Here is a 21,376-nt window from a genome sequence, read left to right as displayed (position 1 = left end):
AGAAGGACTGGGAAGTATATCCACTCCTGAATTCATCTTTATGTTAATCATTTAGCAATATTTGAGCCTTGTCATTACAATGCACGCATTAGCTTTTGGACAAATTTAGATACAAGGCTCATGGGCCACTTACATTTGCTTCTATTTTTTGAAGGAGTTCCATTCTTTCTGTTTGTAGTCTGTTGATTTCAGATGACTGAACATATAACTGAGATCTTAGCGTTTCTATTTCCTGCAATAAAATAGAAAAAACAAGTTAGATTCCCTGTCATTTGAATATAATCAGATCTCTAATTATTAAAACAATATTTAATTAGAAGACTAAATTAGTTTGCAACCCATGACAATAAACCACCTGGGACAGAATAGCTTTTGTCATGCCTCCAGCAATGCAACAGACATTGCAGCTTAAACAATAAGTAAACTAAAGAACAGATATCTAGATTGCCAGTGGGGGGGGGGGTGAAATTGGGTAAGGCAACCCATAGATGATATAATTTTCACAGTCAGTGTTGATGGGGGAATACCGAATACCTGTCTGTCAGAGGAACTTCCCCAGCTGTAGCCACCAGCAGTAGTCGCAGGTAAAAAAAAACGATGGATCAACTTGGGTACAACCAGCCTGCCCATAGATGGATCAAATCTCGGCTGGACCCTGCAGAACTGGTTGAGATTTGATCCATCTATGGGCAGCCTAAATTACAATTAACTTCAATCTCCCATTCAAGAGATAAACATGATTGAAGTACAGAGCAGTTCTGGCAACCAATACCTGGGGATAAACAAATATGGATAAAGACAGTGGTGGTAGGTGTCTACACACTCCAGCCCTTACAAAGACATATGCTTTACCTCCTGGACTAGTCCTTTGAAACTAAAATATTACTGCGCTTGTGTTAACATCATAAAATAATAAGCTGCAAACACAACTGTGAGATATTTACCAATAATTTAAAAAATGTTGCGCTATTAAAAGTGACATATACAAAAAAATTTGTGCTCGGAATTGAATAAAGTCTCAAATTCCAAGCAAATTCAAAACCAGTGATGTAGAATTTAAATATGGTGGGAAAGAAAATTGAGAAAAAGATGATGAAAAAAAATTGTGAATTAAAGAGTCCTGAAGCCAAGGGTCAGAGATTAAATAACTGGAAATCCACAAACAACCGAAAACTGGAAGTAAATGGCCAGGCGGCCCCATGCTGGTTTTGAGTGGATAACATCCTGTGCGTGTCACCAGGACTAGGACTACAGAGATTCGCATCCTGCACACCTGTGGACCCCTGCAAAGGACTCTGGATTCACCACCTTGTCGCTGCAATTGAGGACCAATCTAATACCATCTAAACAGTGAGTCTCTTTTCAACTGGTATATCCAGCAAGCAATCACAGCCTGAACATTTTACATTTTTTTCTTTTTTTTGGAGGCTCTGTGTTTTGACTCAGCTGACTATATTTTCCTATCCAAACTATATGCGGTGCTATCTTTATTGTTTCATGGAAACATGGTGCTGAATGACTAACAGGCTTGTTGTGGATCTATTGTTTCTCCTTGACTCAAGTAGCATGCTTGCATCACAGCGTGCTGCATTTTTTTTTTGTATATATTATCTCCATGATTGACAGTGCTACATCCAGAAATCAAACCTGTTCTGTTCACTAACTATCAGGAATACTTTCTAGCCAGAATTGCATTTATTTGTCTGAGATAACCAATGCTTTCTTCAACATTGTAAAGACTTAATGCAGCAGCTCTATAGGCATATAGGGAGTCTGGAGGTCCATGATTAAGCACAACATGGGTACCGACTTGTGCTACCAAGGTTTCCCGGAACTCACCTCGCCTAAACGCATGGATGACTGGGATATGGCTGAGCTCATGGGCATGTGTTTTTAAGTGACAACGTTGTCAGTTTTTACCTTATGCAATCTCCTATTGTTCAAGCTTTCCTTTCAATGATTCAAATGTTTTTCTACTAATTGTTCTAATAAAGTTATATCAGGTTAAACTGCAGTTTGTTCCTTTTCCTTCACTGAAGGTAAGGACATCTTTGGTCCTATTCCTACTCCCTTTTTATTCGGAAAAGAAGGGGGCAGAGAGCTTAACCACTTGCCGACCGCCCAACGCAGATATACTGCGGCAGAATGGCACGGGCAGGCAAAATCGCGTACCTGGTACGTGATTGCCTTCCCGCGGGCGGGGGGTCCGATCGGAGCGGTGCCCGAGGCGGTCGGCTTTGGTCTGGGAGTGATGAGAGGTGAGACCATCCATTTGTGGCTCCCCCCCTCGCGATCGCTCCCAGCTAATGGGAATCATTCCTCTGCTGCTGTATGCTAAACAGCAGCAAAGGAAATGATGTCATCTCTCCTCGGCTCGGTATTTTCAGTTCCGGCGCCGAGGAGAGAAGACTGAAATGTGAGTGCACAACACTACACACTCAGTAGAACATGCCAGGCATACTTTACACCCCGCATCACCCCCCCACCCCACCCCCCCCCGTCACACTGACACCAAGCAGTTTTTTTTTTTCTGATTACTGCATGGTGTCAGTTTGTGACAGTTAGTGTGGTAGGGCAGTTAGTGTTAGCCCCCTGTAGGTCTAGGGTACCCCCCTAACAAAGTTTTAACCCCTTGATCATCCCCCCATCGCCAGTGTAGCTAAGCGATTATTTTTCTGATCGCTGTATTAATGTCGCTGGTGACACTAGTTAGGGAGGTAAATATTTAGGTTCGCCGTCAGCGTTTTATAGCGTCAGGGACCCCCATATACTATCTAATAAATGTTTTAACCCCTTGATTGCCCCCCTAGTTAACCCTTTCACCAGTGATTACCGTATAACTGTTACGGGTGACGCTGGTTAGTTTGTTTATTTTTTATAGTGTCAGGGCACCCGCTGTATTTTACCGAATAAAGGTTTAGCCCCTTGATCCACCGGCGGTGATATGCGTTGCCCCAGGCAGCGTCAGGTTAGCGCCAGTACCGCTAACACCCACGCACGCACCATACACCTCCCTTAGTGGTATAGTATCTGATCCGATCAGATCTATACTAGGGTCCCCAGCAGTTTAGGGTTCCCAAAAACGCAGTGTTAGCGGGATCAGCCCAGATACCTGCTAGCACCTGCGTTTTGCCCCTCTGCCCGGCCCAGCCCAGCCCACCCAAGTGCAGTATCGATCGATCACTGTCACTTACAAAACACTAAACACATAACTGCAGCGTTCGCAGAGTCAGGCCTAATCCCTGCGATCGCTAACAGTTGTTTTGTTAGCATTTTGTTGAACTGGCAAGCACCAGCCCCAAGCAGCGTCAGGTTAGCGCCAGTACCGCTAACACCCACGCACGCACCGTACACCTCCCTTAGTGGTATAGTATCTGAACGGATCAATATCTGATCCGATCAGATCTATACTAGCGTCCCCAGCAGTTTATGGTTCCCAAAAACGCAGTGTTAGCGGAATCAGCCCAGATACCTGCTAGCACCTGCGTTTTGCCCCTCCGCCCGGCCCAGCCCACCCAAGTGCAGTATCGATCGATCACTGTCACTTACAAAACACTAAACGCATAACTGCAGCGTTCGCAAAGTCAGGCCTGATCTCTGCGATCGCGAACAGTTTTTTTGGTAGCGTTTTGGTGAACTGGCAAGCACCAGCGGCCTAGTACACCCTGGTCGTAGTCAAACCAGCACTGCAGTAACACTTGGTGACGTGGCGAGTCCCATAAGTGCAGTTCAAGCTGGTGAGGTGGCAAGCAAAAGTAGTGTCCCGCTGCCACCAAGAAGAAGACAAACACAGGCCCGTCGTGCCCATAATGCCCTTCCTGCTGCATTCGCCAATCCTAATAATTGGGAACCCACCGCTTCTGCAGCGCCCGTACTTCCCCCATTCACATCCCCAACCAAATGCAGTCGGCTGCATGAGAGGCATTTTTATGTCCTCCCGAGTACCCCTACCCAACGAACCCCCCCAAAAAGATGTGTCTGCAGCAAGCGCGGATATAGGCGTGACACCTGCTATTATTGTCCCTCCTGTCCTGACAATCCTGGTCTTTGCATTGGTGAATGTTTTGAACGCTCCCATGCACTAGTTGTGTACCACAAAAAAATATATCAAACAAAAAAAAAATAGTTGTCGTTTCATTGTTCCCTCTCTCTCTATTCTCTCTTTATTGTTCTGCTCTTTTTTACTGTATTCTATTCTGCAATGTTTTATTGTTATTATGTTTTATCATGTTTGCTTTTCAGGTATGCAATTTTTTATACTTTATTGTTTACTGTGTTTTATTGTTAACCATTTTTTTGTCTTCAGGTACGCAATTTCCGACTACCAGAATGATGCCTGCAGGTTTAGGTATCATCTTGGTATCATTCTTTTCAGCCAGTGGTCGGCTTTCATGTAAAAGCAATCCTAGCGGCTAATTAGCCTCTAGACTGCTTTTACAAGCAGTGGGAGGGAATGCCCCCCCACCGTCTTCCGTGTTTTTCTCTGGCTCTCCTGTCTCTTTTTTGTACAAAGTTGTCACTAAATGATATATTGCTCAAACATGCCATGAGAATATGTGAAATTACACCCCAAAATACATTCTGTTGCTTCTCCTGAGTACCGGGATACCACATGTGTGAGACTTTTTGGGAGCCTAGCTGCGCAGGGGATCCCGAAAAACAAGCTCCGCCTTCAGGCTTTCTAAGGGCGTAAATTTTTGATTTCACTCTTCACTGCCTATCACAGTTTCGGAGGCCATGGAATGCCCAGGTGACACAAAACCCCCCCAAATGACCCTATTTTGGAAAGTAGACACCCCAAGCTATTTGCTGAGAGGTATAGTGAGTATTTTGCAGACCTCACTTTTTGTCACAAAGTTTTGAAAATTGAAAAAAAGAAAAAAAAAAAAATGTTTTTTCTTGTCTGTCTTCATTTTCAAAAACAAATGAGAGCTGCAAAATACTCACCATGCCTCTCAGCAAATAGCTTGGGGTGTCTACTTTCCAAAATGGGGTAATTTGGGGGGGGTTTTGTGCCACCTGGGCATTCCATTGCCTCTGAAACTGTGATAGGCAGTGAAGAGTGAAATCAAAAATTTACACCCTTAGAAATCCTGATGGCGGTGATTGGTTTTCGGGGCCCCGTATGCGGTTAGGCTCCCAAAAAGTCCCACACATGTGGTATCCCCATACTTAGGAGAAGCAGCTAAATGTATTTTGGGGTGCAATTCCACATATGCCCATGGCCTGTGTGAGCAATATATCATTTAGTGACAAGTTTGTGCAAAAAAAAAAAAAAAAAATGTGTCACTTTCCCGCAACTTGTGTCAAAATATAAAATATTCCATGGACTCAACATGCCTCTCAGCAAATAGCTTGGGGTGTCTACTTTCCAAAATGAGGTCATTTGGGGGGGGGTTGACCATCTGGGAATTTTATGGCCTTCAAAACTGTGATAGGTAGTGAGGAGTGAAATAAAAAATTTACGCCCTTAGAAATCCTGAAGGCGGTGATTGGTTTTCGGGGCCCCGTACGCGGCTAGGCTCCCAAAAAGTCCCACGCATGTGGTATCCCCGTACTCAGGAGAAGCAACCGAATGTATTTTGGGGTGCAATTCCACATATGCCCTGGCCTGTGTGAGCAATATATCATTTAGTGACAACTTTTTGTAATTTTTTTTTTTTTGTCATTATTCAATCACTTGGGACAAAAAAATTAATATTCAATGGGCTCAACATGCCTCTTAGCAATTTCCTTGGGGTGTCTACTTTCCAAAATGGGGTCATTTGGGGGGGGGGGGTTGTACTGCCCTGCCATTTTAGCACCTCAAGAAATGACATAAGCAGTCATAAACTAAAAGCTGTGTAAATTACAGAAAATGTACCCTAGTTTGTAGACGCTATAACTTTTGCGCAAACCAATAAATATACGCTTATTGACATTTTTTTTTACCAAAGACATGTGGCCGAATACATTTTGGCCTAAATCTATGACTAAAATTGAGTTTATTGGGTTTTTTTTTATAACAAAACGTAGAAAATGTAATTTTTTTCAAAATTTTCGGTCTTTTTCCGTTTATAGCGCAAAAACTAAAAACCGCATAGGTGATCAAATAACATCAAAAGAAAGCTCTATTTGTGGGAAGAAAAGGACGCAAATTTTGTTTGGGTACAGCATTGCATGACCGCGCAATTAGCAGTTAAAGCGACGCAGTGCCAAATTGTAAAAAGTGCTCTGGTCAGGAAGGGGGTAAACCCTTCCGGGGCTGAAGTGGTTAAGTTACATCAGTGAGGAGAGCTCTGAAAGCTGACAGAAGGGAAAGGAAACACCCCCCTTCACACAGCACACAGGAACAGAGGTGAGGCTGCAAATCTGCAGGAGCTCCATCCCGTCACAATTTTTCTCTTGGTGTCAGGAAAATTCATCAGAAGTACCTCATACAGATAGCAGGGGAACGAGCCAGCGGACAGAAATGACACTTAGTGCTCTGGATTGAGACAAGCACACATTATAGAGGGATATAATTTGTTCATAATTCATGTCTCTCTGCATAAGATATCTTAAAAATGCACATACTGTATATTCTTATGGTAAGATTTTTTGTTGGAATGAAGAGTCAGGTAACAGGGTCTGTATAAACACGTTATCTTAAAAATATAGTGTATGGATTAAAGCTGGATTCCGGCCAGCAAAATTTTTTTTTTTAAAGTCAGCAGCTACAAACACTGTAGCTGCTGACTTTAAATAAGTACACTTACCTGTCCTGGGTGCCTGCGATGTCGGCCGCCCGAGGCCGACCCATCCCTCGGCTCTCGGGTCCTGGCACTGCCATCCTAACTAAGGAAAACAGGCAGTGGAGCCTTGCGGCTTCACTGCCAGTTTCCTACTGCGCACGCGCGAGCGGCGCGGCGCTCTGTGAATGGCCCTGTGGTTTTCTGGGAACACACACAGTTCCCAGAAGGCAACGGGGCCGCTCACTGAGGAACAGGACACGCCGCAGAATATGAAGAGGCGGATTAGGAAGACTGCCTAGCAACAAGGGTTCAGGTAAGTTTAAAAAAAAAAAAATTCAAATGTTTTTTTTTTTAATTCTTTTAGAATTTTTGGTGCAATTTTTTTTTCAGGGTGGCCCTCCACTTTAACTATATTGTAAGTGTACCAACATCTCAAATATAGGCAGACAAATACATACAAGGTATTATTTCTAAAATGACCATGGGGTAATGTTACATGGCCATTTTAGACATATACAATGCTACCAATGTTTTTTTTTCCCCAATCAATCATTCATACTAGTTCAGCTGAGCTCCACAGATCATTGTAGTCTCAATGCTAGGACACACAGAAGACAATTGTTTTCTATGTGTCCTGTTTACGCCACAACACTGCCTTTGATAGGTTGCGGTGTTCTGCGTAAAAATGCAGACGTGCTACGTTTTTTTCACAATGTAACCACAGTTATTGAAATAAATTAAATATCACTTTGTGACAATTGAATAAAGTTTAAAAACAAAAAAAGTGAATAACACTCCTCCCCCATTGCCCATACACAATGGAAACAAGCCTTCACGCTATAATGTCTTGTTTTAGTGTGCAGGCTGGTGTGAATGAGCCTTACATGATATTAGACAATAATACCACACTAACAAAGCTGGCACAAATTTATTAGGTGGGCGAGAGAATACCTTTTGTAGCTCTGAAACTTGTTCAGATCCTCCAGTCGCTTGTTCTGTCTGACTACCAGCTTGACTGCTCTAAAGAAAAAATAAGAATATCATGAACAAGCTGGGCATCAATACTTTGCAGAGATAATGATGTGTTACATATTTCATTATTCTAATCCAACAGGCTAGGAAAGATTATGCATAAAAATGTGACAACAAATCATTTTATATATGTGTGTTTATATACATATACTGCATACACATACATGGATTTTTTCATTACCTCGGGAAGCTTATCAATATAGACAGATACAGCCAAGCAATTTTGGACATTTTTGTTTATACTTAAAAAGGCCTCAATAACCTCAACTTATCAGACCCATTAGACCCAGGTATATGTTTTTTAGACATGTTAGATGGGGAATCTATCCCCTCAGAAATCAATGTTCCCGTCATCAAATAATTTTTTTTTGGAACTTAAAATGATCCCCCAAAAATGGATGTCCTCAAATCCATCAACATTAGAGGGTTTGAAGAAACCAGGTCAACATTACCCTAGCCAGAGAAAAGTTAGTTTTGCAGCACAGGAATTGCCCCCCAAAATGTGGTAAACTATGGAACCCATGGTTGTCTTTTCCAGGCCTAGGCCCTTCCTGCCCGCGCTATAGCCAAAAGACGGCTAAAGCTCGAGCCTAAATTACCGTGAGGGCGTCCATGTACATGCCGCGCTCGAGCAGCCTGCGCGCCCCCTGCAGGGTGCACTCTCTGATTAGCGAGTCAAGGAGACTCGGCTGATCACAGATCGGAGTAAGGGGCCGATCCCGACCCCTTTACCACATAATCAGCTGTCAGCCAAAGACAGCTGATCACATGATGTAAACAGAGCCGATAATCAGCTAGTTTTTCTCCTCAAGCTAACAGCGTGAGGAGAAAAAGTAAAAACCCTGATCACCGGCTACTGTCAGAGGGACATCAGTCTCTCACACAGAGAGCCACAGCTGCCTCATCTGTACCACCTGCCAGTTCCACCTACCAATGCCCACCAGTGTCACCTATCAGTGACGATTAGTGCCTCATCATCAATGCTGCCCATCAGTGTTACCTACCAGTGCCACCTATTAGTGCTCTTCAGTGCCATCCATCAGTAGCCATCAGTGTCACCCACCAGTGCCACCTATCAATGCCCACCAGTGCAGTCTCATCAGTGCAGCCTGTCAGAGCCCATCAGTGCAGCCCATCAGTGCAGCCTCATCAGCGCACATCAATGAAGGAGAAAAATTACCTTTTTTTTTTTTAAATTTTCTGTGTTTTTTGTTTGTTTAGCAAAAAATAAAAACCCCAGTAGTGATTAAATACCACCAAAAAAGCCCTATTTGTGTATAAAAAAAAAAAAAAAAAAAGATAAAAATGTAATTTGGGTACAGCGTTGCATGACTGAGCAATTGTCATTCAAAGTGCGACAGCACTGAAAGCTGAAAAGTGGCATAGCGGGAAGGGTGTTTAACCACTTCACATCCGCGCTATGGCCGAATGACGAGCGAGCGCGCTGTGATCACCGAGTCACTGAGACTCGAGTGATCACCGATCCAAGTAAGGGGCCGGTCCCGGCCTCTTGCCATGTGATCAGCTGTCAGCCCATGACAGCTGATCACATGATGTAAACAAAAGATCGGTAATCGCTGACAGCGTGAGTAGAAAAAAAAGCCGATCACCGGCTCGGATGTGAGGGACATTGGTCCCGAAGTGGAAGAGGCACATCTGCCTCATCAGCGCCACCTAATAGTGCAACCTAACAGTGCCCACAGTGCCACCTAACAGTGCCCACAAGTGCCACCTAACAGTGCCCACCTGTAGTGCCAATCAGTGCCACCTAGCAGTGCTGCCTATCAGTGTAACTGATCAGTGCCCATCACTGCCGCCTATCAGTGCCCATCACTGCCGCCTATCAGTGCCCATCACTGCCGCCTCATCAGCGTACATCAATGAAGGAGAAAAATTACCTGATTTAAATTTTTTATAAAAAAATAATTTTTTTTTTTTTTTTAATTCAGTTTTTTACATTTTTTTAACAAAAAGTAAAAAGCAGAGGTGATCAAATACCACCAAAAGAAAGCTCTATTTGTGGTGAAAAAAATGATAACAATTTCATTTGGGTACAGTGTTGTATGACCGTGCAATTGTCATTCAAAGTGCGTCAGCGCTGAAAGCTGAAAATTGGTCTGGATAGGAGGGGGGTTTAAGTGACCAGTAAACAAGTGGTTAAAGTGGTTGTACACCCTGTACAACCACTTTTACCTAAAGGTAAGCCTATATTAAGGCTTACCTGTAGGTGCTTGAAATATCTCCTAATCCTCCACGGTTTAGGAAATATTTTCAAAAAATTTGAGCGCCAATGTCTACAGCGCATGCGCAATTTAGAGAGGGCACATTGTGCAGTTTCTAATCGGGGCCATGCCGTGACTGGCGGCTCCCGCTCGCATGCGCGGGAGTGACGTCACGCGACTCCAGCCAGTCACAGAGCCAGAGTTTGCGGCCCCAGAAGGGGGACAGCAGTGACATTGCAGGCTTCAGTTTCAGGTAAGTGACACATAATGGGCTACTATGCGATGCACAGTAGCCCATTATGCTTTACCTTTGCAGGGAAATAAAGAGGAAGTAAAACCCACCAGGGTGCGCCCAGTAGGCAAGTGGTTAATAGCACAGAGACCATTACACTAATAGCCATGATCCAGACACCTCTAATATATTTTTCAGAAATGCATAGATACAAAAATATAACCTATCACAAGGCAATTTAAAGTGGTTGTAAAACCTCCCTAGTGACTTTTAACTATAGGTAAGCCTAGAATAAGGCTTACCTATAGGTAGTGGAAATATCTCCCAAACGTCACTTGTAGTTTGCCAATGATGTAATCGGCACATGCGCTGTGAAGAAACAGACCTCCGTGCCATTTCTTCCCCCAGCGAGTGCCGTTTCTGACAGCTCCCGCGCGCATGCACAGAAGTGACGTCACGCGGCTTTTAATTTGCAGGCTTTGCAGGGAGCAAAAGAGGAAGTAAAACCCATCAGGGTTTACTTCCTCTTTAACCTTCAGTTCTTAAAGTGTAAGTTCCCCTTTACAGAAAAATCTGTAAGGTGAACTTACACAGGACCCCCTCCTCGGTCCCCCCCTAGTTCAGCTGACCTGCATGGCGGTGATCACCCATTCTGAGTCTCAGTATACCCGCCTCACAGCTCCAACGCTTAGAAATCCTCTAAGCTTTCTCTCTTCCTCTTGCCCGCTGAGAGGACGGGCTACGTGGGTTCTGATTGGTCATCGCCGCCCATGTGATGGCGCCAACCAATTAGAATGCTCCTAAACATCCATCCTGACCGGGTACATTTAGGAGATTAAGCTCCGGGGATTTCTAAACCCCAGAGCCATGAGGTGGCTATACCGGGGGCTCAGAATGGGCAATCGCCGCCATGCAGGTCAGAAATCCTCAGCGGGACTGGGGGGCGAGGAGGGGGTCCTGTGCAAGTTCACCTTACAGACTTTTCTGTAAAGGTGAACTTACCCTTTAAATGTGCGATAAAGGGACAACAAGATTATAAATATTTTGTTATTTATATATTTATATAGTTATATATTTTGGACTACCTGACTTTCGAGCTACAGTTTAGTTAGAGGGGCTGTAAAGGTTCAAAGTTTTGTATGTATTAAGGTAAAAAACCTTCCTCCCCAGCGATGTGCATGAGAGCAGCTACTCATTGGCTCACACAGCAGTGCGAGCCACTGGCTCCTGCTGCTGTCACTCACAGCCAGTGAGCCAATGAGGAGAGAGTGGGAGCCGGGTCAGGCCATGCTGTGCGTGTGAATGGACACACAGAGCGTGGCTCAGGAGCGAGCCTGCCCCCATAGCAAGAGGCTTGCTACAGGGGGTGTTCGACAGGGGGGGAGAAGCCAGGAGTGGCCGGGTGGGAAGTGGTTAAAGTACAACTTTTTTTGTTGTTGTCTTGCAAGATTATTTTATATTCCAGGTTTAGGCAAAATAGAACACCATTTTTAATTTTGACCAGTGACAGTTCGTATTGATCAATTACAATGTAGTGATCAAACACTTCAGTGAAGAAATCTTTCCATGAATCACTGTTGAAATTTCAGTATCAGCTCTTTCTTAACCAACCAATATCCCATCACAAACACGGTCCAATGCCCGGTGGATGCAGCCCTACTTGGATGCGGACATCCCATGTGGAACTACAAAAACAAAGAAAGGGAAGGGGCAAACCCCTAGCGCAATATCCAAGTAAAAACTGAATTTATTGACACAGCTCTGAAGAAGGGGGTGCGCCCCCAAAACATGCGTTAGCATGCATATGTGAGGCTGCAGAAACACTTGGATGTTCTACCTCATGTCATCCTATGTACTTGCTGTATACTTATGCACCTTTGTGAGTATGCATTTTATTGGTTGTTTTTTTATCAATAATTCTGTTTTTACTCGGATAACGCACTAGGGGTTTGCACCTTCCCTTTCTTTGTTTTTGTAAAACTAAGAACACTACACTCAACAATAAGCACACAAATAAACCATCTTACCAGGTTCTGTATGAGGGTATTTTTCTCTGAGAGTTCTCCTTTAAGTAAATCCTGCTGTTTCTTCAATTCTTCAATTTCCTCCTTCAATCGACTGACCTCTTCAGGTTGAAAACCATTAACCTGTGCACTGCTATTGTGGGCGTTATGATGCTGGTTATCTTTTCCTATGTATAAACAAGCAAATGAAGTGACTTGCTCTGCCATGTAACGTGTTGTGTAACAAATACAAAAAATGTCTACAAAACTGAAGATCAATGAGAAGGTCCTTCACTCTTTAAAACATGCTTTGGTTACACAGCTCAGCTTTAAGAAGTATATATAAAAAAAAATAATCACTTCTAGGTAACTTTGCATGCATAGAGGGTATTGCTTTTTCTATGCAGGATACTGCCAGTGAGGGACTTCCTGCCCTAGGGTGATTCAAAATGCAGCGTTGTCCTGCTTCCTCCCAGTGCATGAAATGCCTGCATGTTCAGCCAAGCTCCCATATGTGGGACCTGCATGTTCAGCCAAGCTCCCATATGTGGGACCTGCCAATCCAACTCAGCCACAGCCTTGGTAATGCCCAGTGTCTGCTGCTGGAGCATGGATCTGCTGCATTCTCCATACTGGATTCTCTTGCTAGTAATTATGCAATCTTCATTCATATTAATTATTACCTTTATTATAGCCTATCGTACTATTCTGCTCACTTTTCACAGTTAACAGTCCTTTAGTTAGAGGAAGGATCAGCAAAATTATCTCCCCACCGCATACATATCTGCACTCTACAGAAGCAGCACAAGCCATTGTGGAACATGGAATTCTGACTGAGCTAAATATGTAAGTGCAAAGAGACGTGCACCCACAGCCAGGACACAGGTGGTGAACAAACTAACAAAAAGGGGCCATGAGGAGTCATAGAGCCATGCATAGATTTCAAGGATGATAAAGAGTTTAAAAACAGATTTTTGCATATATTATTACCCATTTAACACAAGTGACATAACTTTAAAGCAGACCTTCACTCACTTTTTCTACTTATTCTCATCTTACTCCTCCTCCTTTCAGCAAACTGCTGAGAAAAATATTTTTAGTGGGGTGGGGGGGTTGGGGAGAACGTCCCCCCTTGTCTGAAGCCTCCTGGGATACCCACATCATGCATACTAGGAGGCTTTGTAGCTATGTAGAATGCACTGTGCATGTGCAGTGGGACGTTATCTGGGGATGGCAGCTATGACCTATAAGAGACAGCTGACTTCCTAATGGTGTTAGTAAAAAAAAGATTGCACTGCAGGACCAAGTATGCAGCAGCTTTCAGAGGGGCGTGCTGGGCGAGTATGCTATTTCAACTCAACACAGCAGACAAGATAAGGGGTGCAGGTTAAGATGAAAATGAACCCTGGGAAGTGGGAGGGGGTCGGGTGGTGTGAAGTTCCCCTAAGGTAATCTTCATTTAAATACTAAGCATAACACAAAAAGATGCTGATATCTTTAGCTCAGCATAAACACCACGACATGAAATAAAGTGAATGCAAACAGAATACACATTAGTGACAGGAGCATGCATTGTCTGCAGGCTTCATAAAGACCAAACATGGAAAGAAGGGACAGGTGAAACACCAAGGCAGGTAGACAGAAATTGATAAAAGCTTATTAAGGATTATTTTGCCACTAAAAAAAAATAAAACAAATAATAAAAATAAATAAAAGCTTTTCTGTCTCTACCCCCTTTGTGGAGAGATTTCCTATCACTCTGTCCCCTCTGACATCCTGCCACAGGTATGGGAAATTTCTCAGGACAAAGCAATAAAAACCCATCCCCACTCTATCAAAAAACAAAAGATATAAAGATATTCAAGCATAAACAGCACAATGTTCTAAGCAAAGTAAATGAAACAAATGAGAAAAGCAACTTTACACAAGGATCTCATTCACACTATGCAGCACAACACTAGGTGTTGCATATCAGCACGCTTTTGTGTTTATTTTTTGTGCGTTATCGCACTACATGCACAGGGCAGCTCAATGGGCTGTCCTACATATAACACACATAGCAAAGTAGATCACACAATGCTTCAAGCTTTGTACAGTTCTTACCTGTGCTTTTATTGAATGTTTTTCAACCATGTGTCTGTTTGCCATGTATGGGGTGCCATTAATAATAAATGGCACAGCGAGCACAACATGCTATAATGTGAATGCATCCTTAATGTAAACATCTTCAAAGAAAATGAATAATTTGGACTTCCTTGAATATAATGCATGAAACTGAGCTATAACAAATAAAAAATGAAATGCTCTCATACCTAGTTGTACCTTGAGAACATTGTACTGATCCTTGTGTTGTTGAATTTGGGCAAGCTGCTGTGAGACTGTAGTCTGAAGCTGTTCATTTTTAGCTTGTAAAGAAGAAACAGATTGCTTCAACTCTTCTAGCTGAGTGTCCTGCAAATTGTAAGTCAAGAAGAAATCATTAGCCATCAACCAATAGAGAGATTGCTGTGGCTATGGTCTGCAAATTACGGAAAAATAGTAACCTCCCAAGTTTTCCAGAAATAATAAAACAAAATAAAAAAAAAACAAATCATAAAAACATTAAAAAGTGGTTGTAATGCCTTGAAAGAGCCACTGCAACCCTAAGCAATCAACAACCTTCCTGATGTACCCCAAAAGTAAAAAATCACTGGTATTGTACCTTTCTTTAATTCAGTACTGCTCTCTGTCACGTGACCGCAGTCCCCCTGCACTGGCTAACACAAAGCTGCCTGTGGGCATGCACATTATCTTCTAGCTCTGTGTTTCATGAGAAAGCATGTGAGTTGAAGAGGAGATAAAAGGCGGGACTGAGTGAGGCAGATTCACACTGGCTGGCTGGGAGTACTACAGCATGTGATAGGCATATGTCACATGAAAGGGAAATGAGTGGTGGGACTGAGTGCAACAGAACGGAGCTGGCTGGCTGAGAAAACGGACCGACAACGGTACACAGAAGTGTCAGTGAGCAGCCACATTTGGCTGCTCAAACCAATCCTTGTAGGTCCAAATGAGGAGGGGTCCTAAATGGTTTGATTAGATAGATGTTTTTAATCAACCATTTATAAAACTAAAAAGTGGATAAGATAGAAGTGGATGCCAGTAATTGTAGAAACATTGGGGAGATTATCATTCTTGGCTGGAATTTCACTTTAAATGTATTGTGTTGATATCAGGCTTCTAAAATCTACTGCCCCAATCTCAGATTGGTGAGGGCCAGATATAGAAGCCAGTTACAGCATCTCACAAAAGTGAGTACACCCCTCAAATTTTTGTAAATATTTTATTATATCTTTTCATGTGACAACACTGAAGAAATGACACTTTGCTACAATGTAAAGTAGTGAGTATACAGCTTGTATAACACTGTAAATTTACTGTCCTCTCAAAATAACTCAACACACAGCTTTTAATGTCTAAAGCGCTGGCAACAAAAGTGAGTACACCCCTAAGTGAAAATGTCCAAATTGGGCCCATAGTGTCAATGGTGGCCACACAAAATATTATTTTCCAGCACTGCCTTAAAGCGTTAGTTAACCACTTAAGGACCGAGCCTCTTTCTGAGATTTGGTGTTTACAAGTTAAAAACATTTTTTTTTGCTCGAAAATTACTTAGAACCCCCAAACATTATATATAATGTTACATTATATATATATATATATATATATATATATATATACACACTTAGAGAAACAAATGGTGGTTGTTGCAATACTTTCTGTCACATCGTATTTGCGCATCGGTCTTACAAGCGCACTTTTTTTTGGAAAAAACACACTTTTTTGCATTAAAAAAAAATAAGACAACAATAAAGTTAACCAATTTTTTTTTTTTATTGTGAAAGATAATGTTACTCCAAGTAAATGGATACCAACATGTCGCACTTCAAAATTGCGCCTGCTCGTGGAATGGCGACAAACTTTTACCCTTAAAAATCTCCATAGGCGACGTTTAAATAATTCTACAGGTTGCTACTATTTATTTTTACACTTTCCTTTTAAAAAAGACCTCATGTCTCAAATTTACACTAAAATGCAATAAAAATTTTTTAAAAATGTTGTTTGAAAAAAAAAAAAAAATAAATAAATAAAATGTTGCTTTAAGAGCTATTGGCGGAAGTGACGTTTTGATGACACTTTTCTACCCTGCATATGGTATGGAGACGGGTGGGGGCCATCTGCCCCTCACTCGTCTCCATACCTAACAGGGAGAAGAACCTGATCGCCTCCGGTAAGCGGTGGAGTGCACCAGAGAGCGGCGGGCCCTCTCCCGCCACCCATAAAAGTGATCTTGCGGCGAATCCGCAGCTGAGACCACTTTTATCTGAAACTGGACCGCTCACTGAAGAAGAGGATACTGGGGTTATGGCAGCTAGCTGTTACCATAACAACTATATCCCTCTTCAAAGTGCTGAGGTATATCGTCGTGAGTCGGTCCGGAAGTGGTTAACCCCCCCCCAAAAAAAATAGATTTTCTGGTACCTTAAACCAGATTAAACAGCACAGTGCTTGTGCTGTGTAATCTGCCCCCCTCTAAGCTATAAAAAAAAAAAAAAAAAAAAAAAAAACCTGAATCTGGCACTTCCTGTATCCCCTCTCTAAACAGACCACAAAAATCAGGGCAGCTTCGCCCTGATCACCGTGCTCTAATTGCGGCCCCCTTTGTCATACACTGCTGTCCCCTCTGCTCTCCTTTCCCCCCCTCACCCCCTCCTTCCTGCAGGTCAGCTCATGTCTGTGTCTCCGGCCCCCCCCCCCCCCCCCCCAAGTAAAATCTTTTTTCCTCACTGACAGCAACTCTTTCATATCCTGGTAGAGCACACTGTGACATTCTTTTAGAAAACGAGCGCTGTACATACCGTAGAGTATTCTTCAGGCCGGTCACATGACTCTCGGACGTTTTCTATGGCTACTGCAGGAGAGGCTGAGCAGCCATGTGATCTTCCCAGCTGACGTCAGAGGGAGATCACGGCCCCTTCTGCAGTATCCATCGGAGCTGTACAGCGCCTGTGAGTCATGTGATCGGCCTGAAGACAGCTTTAAATAGGTACTTACAGCACTTGTTTTTCTATAAGAAAGGTACAGTGTGCTCTGCCAGGCTCTAATAGAGAGTCTGGCAGAGTTTGAGTTATATGGGTTAACAACCCTTTAACCCTCTTGGGCATGGAGTTCACCAGAGCTTGCCACTGGAGTCCTCTTCCACTCCTCCATGACGACATCACAGAGCTGGTGGATGTTAGAGACTTTGCGCTCCTCCACGTTCCGTTTGAGGATGCCCCACAGATGCTCAATAGGGTTTAGGTCTGGAGACATGCTTGGCCAGTCCATCACCTTTACCCTCAGCTTCTTTAGCAAGGCAGTGGTCGTCTTGGAGGTGTGTTTGGGGTCATTATGTTGGAATAATGCCATGCGGCCCAGTCTCCGAAGCGAGGGGGATCATGCTCTGCTTCAGTAGGTCACAGTACATGTTGGCATTCATGGTTCCCTCAATGAATTGTAGCTCCCCAGTGCCGGCAGCACTCATGCCCCAGACCATGACACTCCCACCACCATGCTTGACTGTAAGCAACACACACTTGTCTTTGTGCTCCTCACCTGGTTGCCGCCACACACGCTTGACACCATCTGAACCAAATCAGTTTATCTTGGTCTCATCAGACCACAGGACATGGTTCCAGCAATCCATGTCCTTAGTCTGCTTGTCCTTAGCAAACCGTTTGCAGGCTTTCTTGTGCATCATCTTTAGAAGAGGCTTCCTTCTGGGACGACAGCCATGCAGACCAATTTAATGCAGTGTGCAGCGTATGGTGTGAGCACTGACAGGCTGACCCCCCCCACTCCTTCAACCTCTGCAGCAATGCTGGCAGCACTCATACATCTTTTTTCCCAAGGAAAACCTCTGGATATGACGCTGAGCACGTGCACTCAATTTCACTGGTCGACCATGGCGAGGCCTGTTCTGACTGGACCCTGTCCTGTTAAACCACTGTATGGTCTTGGCCACCATGCTGCAGCTCAGTTTTAGGGTCTTGGCAATCTTCTTATAGCCTAGGCCATCTTTATGTAGAGCATTAATTCTTTTTTTCAGATCCTCAGAGAGTTCTTTGCCATGAGGTGCAATGTTGAAATTCCAGTGACCAGTATGATAGAGTGAGAGCGATAACACCAAATTTACCACACCTGCTCCCCATTCACACCTGAGACCTTGTAACACTAACAAGTCACATGACCCTGGGGAGGGAAAATGGCTAATTGGGCCCAATTTTGACATTTTTACTTAGGGGTGTACTTACTTTTGTTGCCAGCGGTTTAGACAATAAATGGCTGTGTGTTGAGTTATTTTGAGGGAACAGCAAATTTACACTGTTATACAAGCTGTACACTCACTACTTCACATTGTAGCAAAGTATCATTTCTTCAGTGTTGACACATCAAAAGATATAATAAAATATTTACAAAAATGCGAGGGGTGTACCCACTTTTGTGAGATACTGTAGGTGTGCTGTAGCGCATTTGTTGACAGGGAATTTTCTGACAGCAGGAAAGAGAGGAGAGATGAATTCTTCGGTTTTCCTGCGCAATTGTGCAGTTGGAGAACTGTTATGACCAGTATGCCTGACCAGGGTCACTGATAGGGCAGTACAACCAGCCCTGTTGTACCGGGTCCGGTCAGCAGGGGGGGCCCAAGCAGCTTTGTAGTTTTTTTTTGTAAATAAAAACAATAGGGCTTACTAAAATAACCCCCGCTCCTACTTGCTTAGGGGGTTACAATTTACTGGGCCCCATCAGGTAACCAGAGGGGCCCAGGACGTGGGAGCATTGAAGGGACTTTTTCTTAATTTTCGGGCGCAGATACATAATCCTGCGCTGTGCCACATACTCTATAGTTCGGCCGGCTGCTCTCTACCTTCCCTGGCGCCTGGCGGAATGATCTGTATGCACTGTACCTGCTCCTCTCTCTCAGGTGCTGCGACTGATGTTAGGTGGCGTGAACCACTTCCAGACCGTCTCACGACGATATACATCGGCACTTTGAAGAGGGATATCGTTGTTATGGCAGCAGCTAGCTGCCATAACCCCGGTATCCTCTTCTTCAGTGAGCGGTCCGATTTCAGATAAAAGTTGTCTCAGGAGCGGATTCGCCGCAAGATCACTTTTATCGGCGCCAGGAGAGGGCCCCCCTCCCGCCACTCGGGGTTGAGCGCGCTGCGTACTACCATCATAGCCACCTGACGCATGCCGTTAGGGGCGGGGCCCGCTGCACCTGCATGAGAATTTAGGTTGGGGGGCAGACACGGTGAACTTTCTCACTTTCTTTTTTGCTGCACTGAGGTCACATCACACTGGTAAGCACTATCTCACTTATCACATTGCCATGTTCGCCCTCCGCCTGGTCTCTGTCTGGGTGTGATAGGTTCTGCTCCTTCAGCTTCCGGTTGCAATGCCTTTTGCTGCTGCTATGTGGGGATTAGCCCTGACCCAGTTTTCCTATGGGAAGTATGGGATGTCTGACTATTACCAATATTGCATGCCCTATCTCATTGATATTTATTTTACAGACATTTTGCACAAGCAGACATCAACTCCTAAAGAAACGAGCTGAGCTCGCAAAACGCGTAGAGTTTACAGATGTACATGCATTTTTTGTATTACTACCATTGCACATTACCATGTGTGTTGCTGTTTACAATTTGCACTATGCTGTTTCAATAGGTTTATCATTCATGTCTATGTTTATTTCTTACGCAAATAAATACTGAGATCTTACCTACTCGACTTACTCGTTTACTGGTTTTGACCATTATGATCACCTCATTTAAAGTCCCATGGGCTAAATTTTTTTGTATCGAATGTTCTACAATTGTTTTTTTTCTCCAAAAGGCAGAGTGAAATGCCTTGGCACATGGCAGGAGTCCAGGCTGTGGCTGCCATTCATCTCACTTCATGCACATGGGTCTGCTTTATGAGGTACATCATTTCAGAAAATGTGGCTGCAGGGAAACTGCAGAGTGCTGTGGTCTCCAGTGTGTAGGGGTGCCATTAAAATTAAATGGCATCCCCATGCATCTCCTGAGTGGTAGTGTGTTTTGCCGTGTGGGTGGTTGCGGCTGCAGGAACAGGTACGATCCCGCAGCAGAAACTACGCGCACAAATGTGAACCTAGCCATAATGCTAGTAATGTCAGTACTTAAAATTTGTTTTCCTTTTACCTGTTCCCGGATTACATTTTTGTAGTGTGATATGATGTTATCATGCTGCTCTAGAGACTTTTTAACCTCTTCCTCTTTCTTGTCTTCTTCGCTAGATTTGTAGACAGCCTTTATAATGACAGCTAATAAAAAAATATATGATATTTTAGAAAATTACTTTACAATATACAATTACTTCTCCCAGAAAAAAACACTTACCGTATATACTCGAGTATAAGCCTACCCGAATATAAGCCGAGGCACCTAATTTTACCACAAAAAACTGGGAAAACTTATCAACTCGAGTATAATCCTAGGGTGAGAAATGCAGCAGCTACTGTAAGTGGAAAAGAGGGTAAACAATGCCCATCTACAGCCTCACTGTGCCCATCTGCAGCCTCACTGTGCCCATTTACATGACTTACTGTGCCCATTTACATGACTCACTGTGCCCATATACATGCCTTACTGTGTCCATATACATGACTCACTGTAGCCATCTGCAGCCTCGTGTACCTGATCTCGAGCTGTGACATAGTTGGCGGCATCCAGTGTAACAAAGTAACAAAGCCCCCTCCCCTCCTCCTTGTCCTCGTCCGTGACTGTACTGACTCAGTTCCCAGCAGTGAGTCAGTGTTCTGCCTATCACGGACGAGAAGGAGGCGGGGCTTTGTTAAACTGCACGGCCGCCGACTGCACGGGGGGGGGCTTTTTCAGCACAAAAAAAACGTGCTGAAAAACTTGGCTTATACTCGAGTATATACGGTATATAAAGGAAACATATTATATACATTTGGAGGACATGTAACATACAGCGGACCAAAGAAAAAGAAAACTAGCGCAGCTTGCACAGAAACTGATACAACCCAACTGACATCAATTTAAATTCATGTATTGTATTTGCTGCTTCTGTATATCCAGTACAACAGATAAAGGCAGTGTGGAA

General features: G+C 43.6%; 1 protein-coding gene across 4 annotated transcripts in view; it reads right to left on the bottom strand.

Moving 5' to 3' along the window:
• Positions 1-21,376, bottom strand: part of USO1 (USO1 vesicle transport factor) — a 162,227-nt gene that overhangs the window by 7,379 nt on the left and 133,472 nt on the right. For all 4 annotated transcript variants that reach the window (XM_073601032.1, XM_073601034.1, XM_073601033.1 and 1 more), the window contains 5 exons: positions 20,452-20,573; positions 14,515-14,653; positions 12,227-12,390; positions 7,665-7,733; positions 134-232 (listed from right to left, as the gene is read on the bottom strand). In XM_073601032.1, coding sequence (XP_073457133.1) covers positions 134-232; positions 7,665-7,733; positions 12,227-12,390; positions 14,515-14,653; positions 20,452-20,573 — 593 coding nt within the window. The remainder of the gene's footprint in view (positions 1-133; positions 233-7,664; positions 7,734-12,226; positions 12,391-14,514; positions 14,654-20,451; positions 20,574-21,376) is intronic.

Source organism: Aquarana catesbeiana, linkage group LG01, assembly GCF_042186555.1.
Source record: "Aquarana catesbeiana isolate 2022-GZ linkage group LG01, ASM4218655v1, whole genome shotgun sequence".
NCBI lineage: Eukaryota > Metazoa > Chordata > Amphibia > Anura > Ranidae > Aquarana > Aquarana catesbeiana.
The sequence above is the reverse complement of the archived record's forward strand: the minus strand, read 5'-3'. Positions and strand labels throughout refer to the sequence as shown.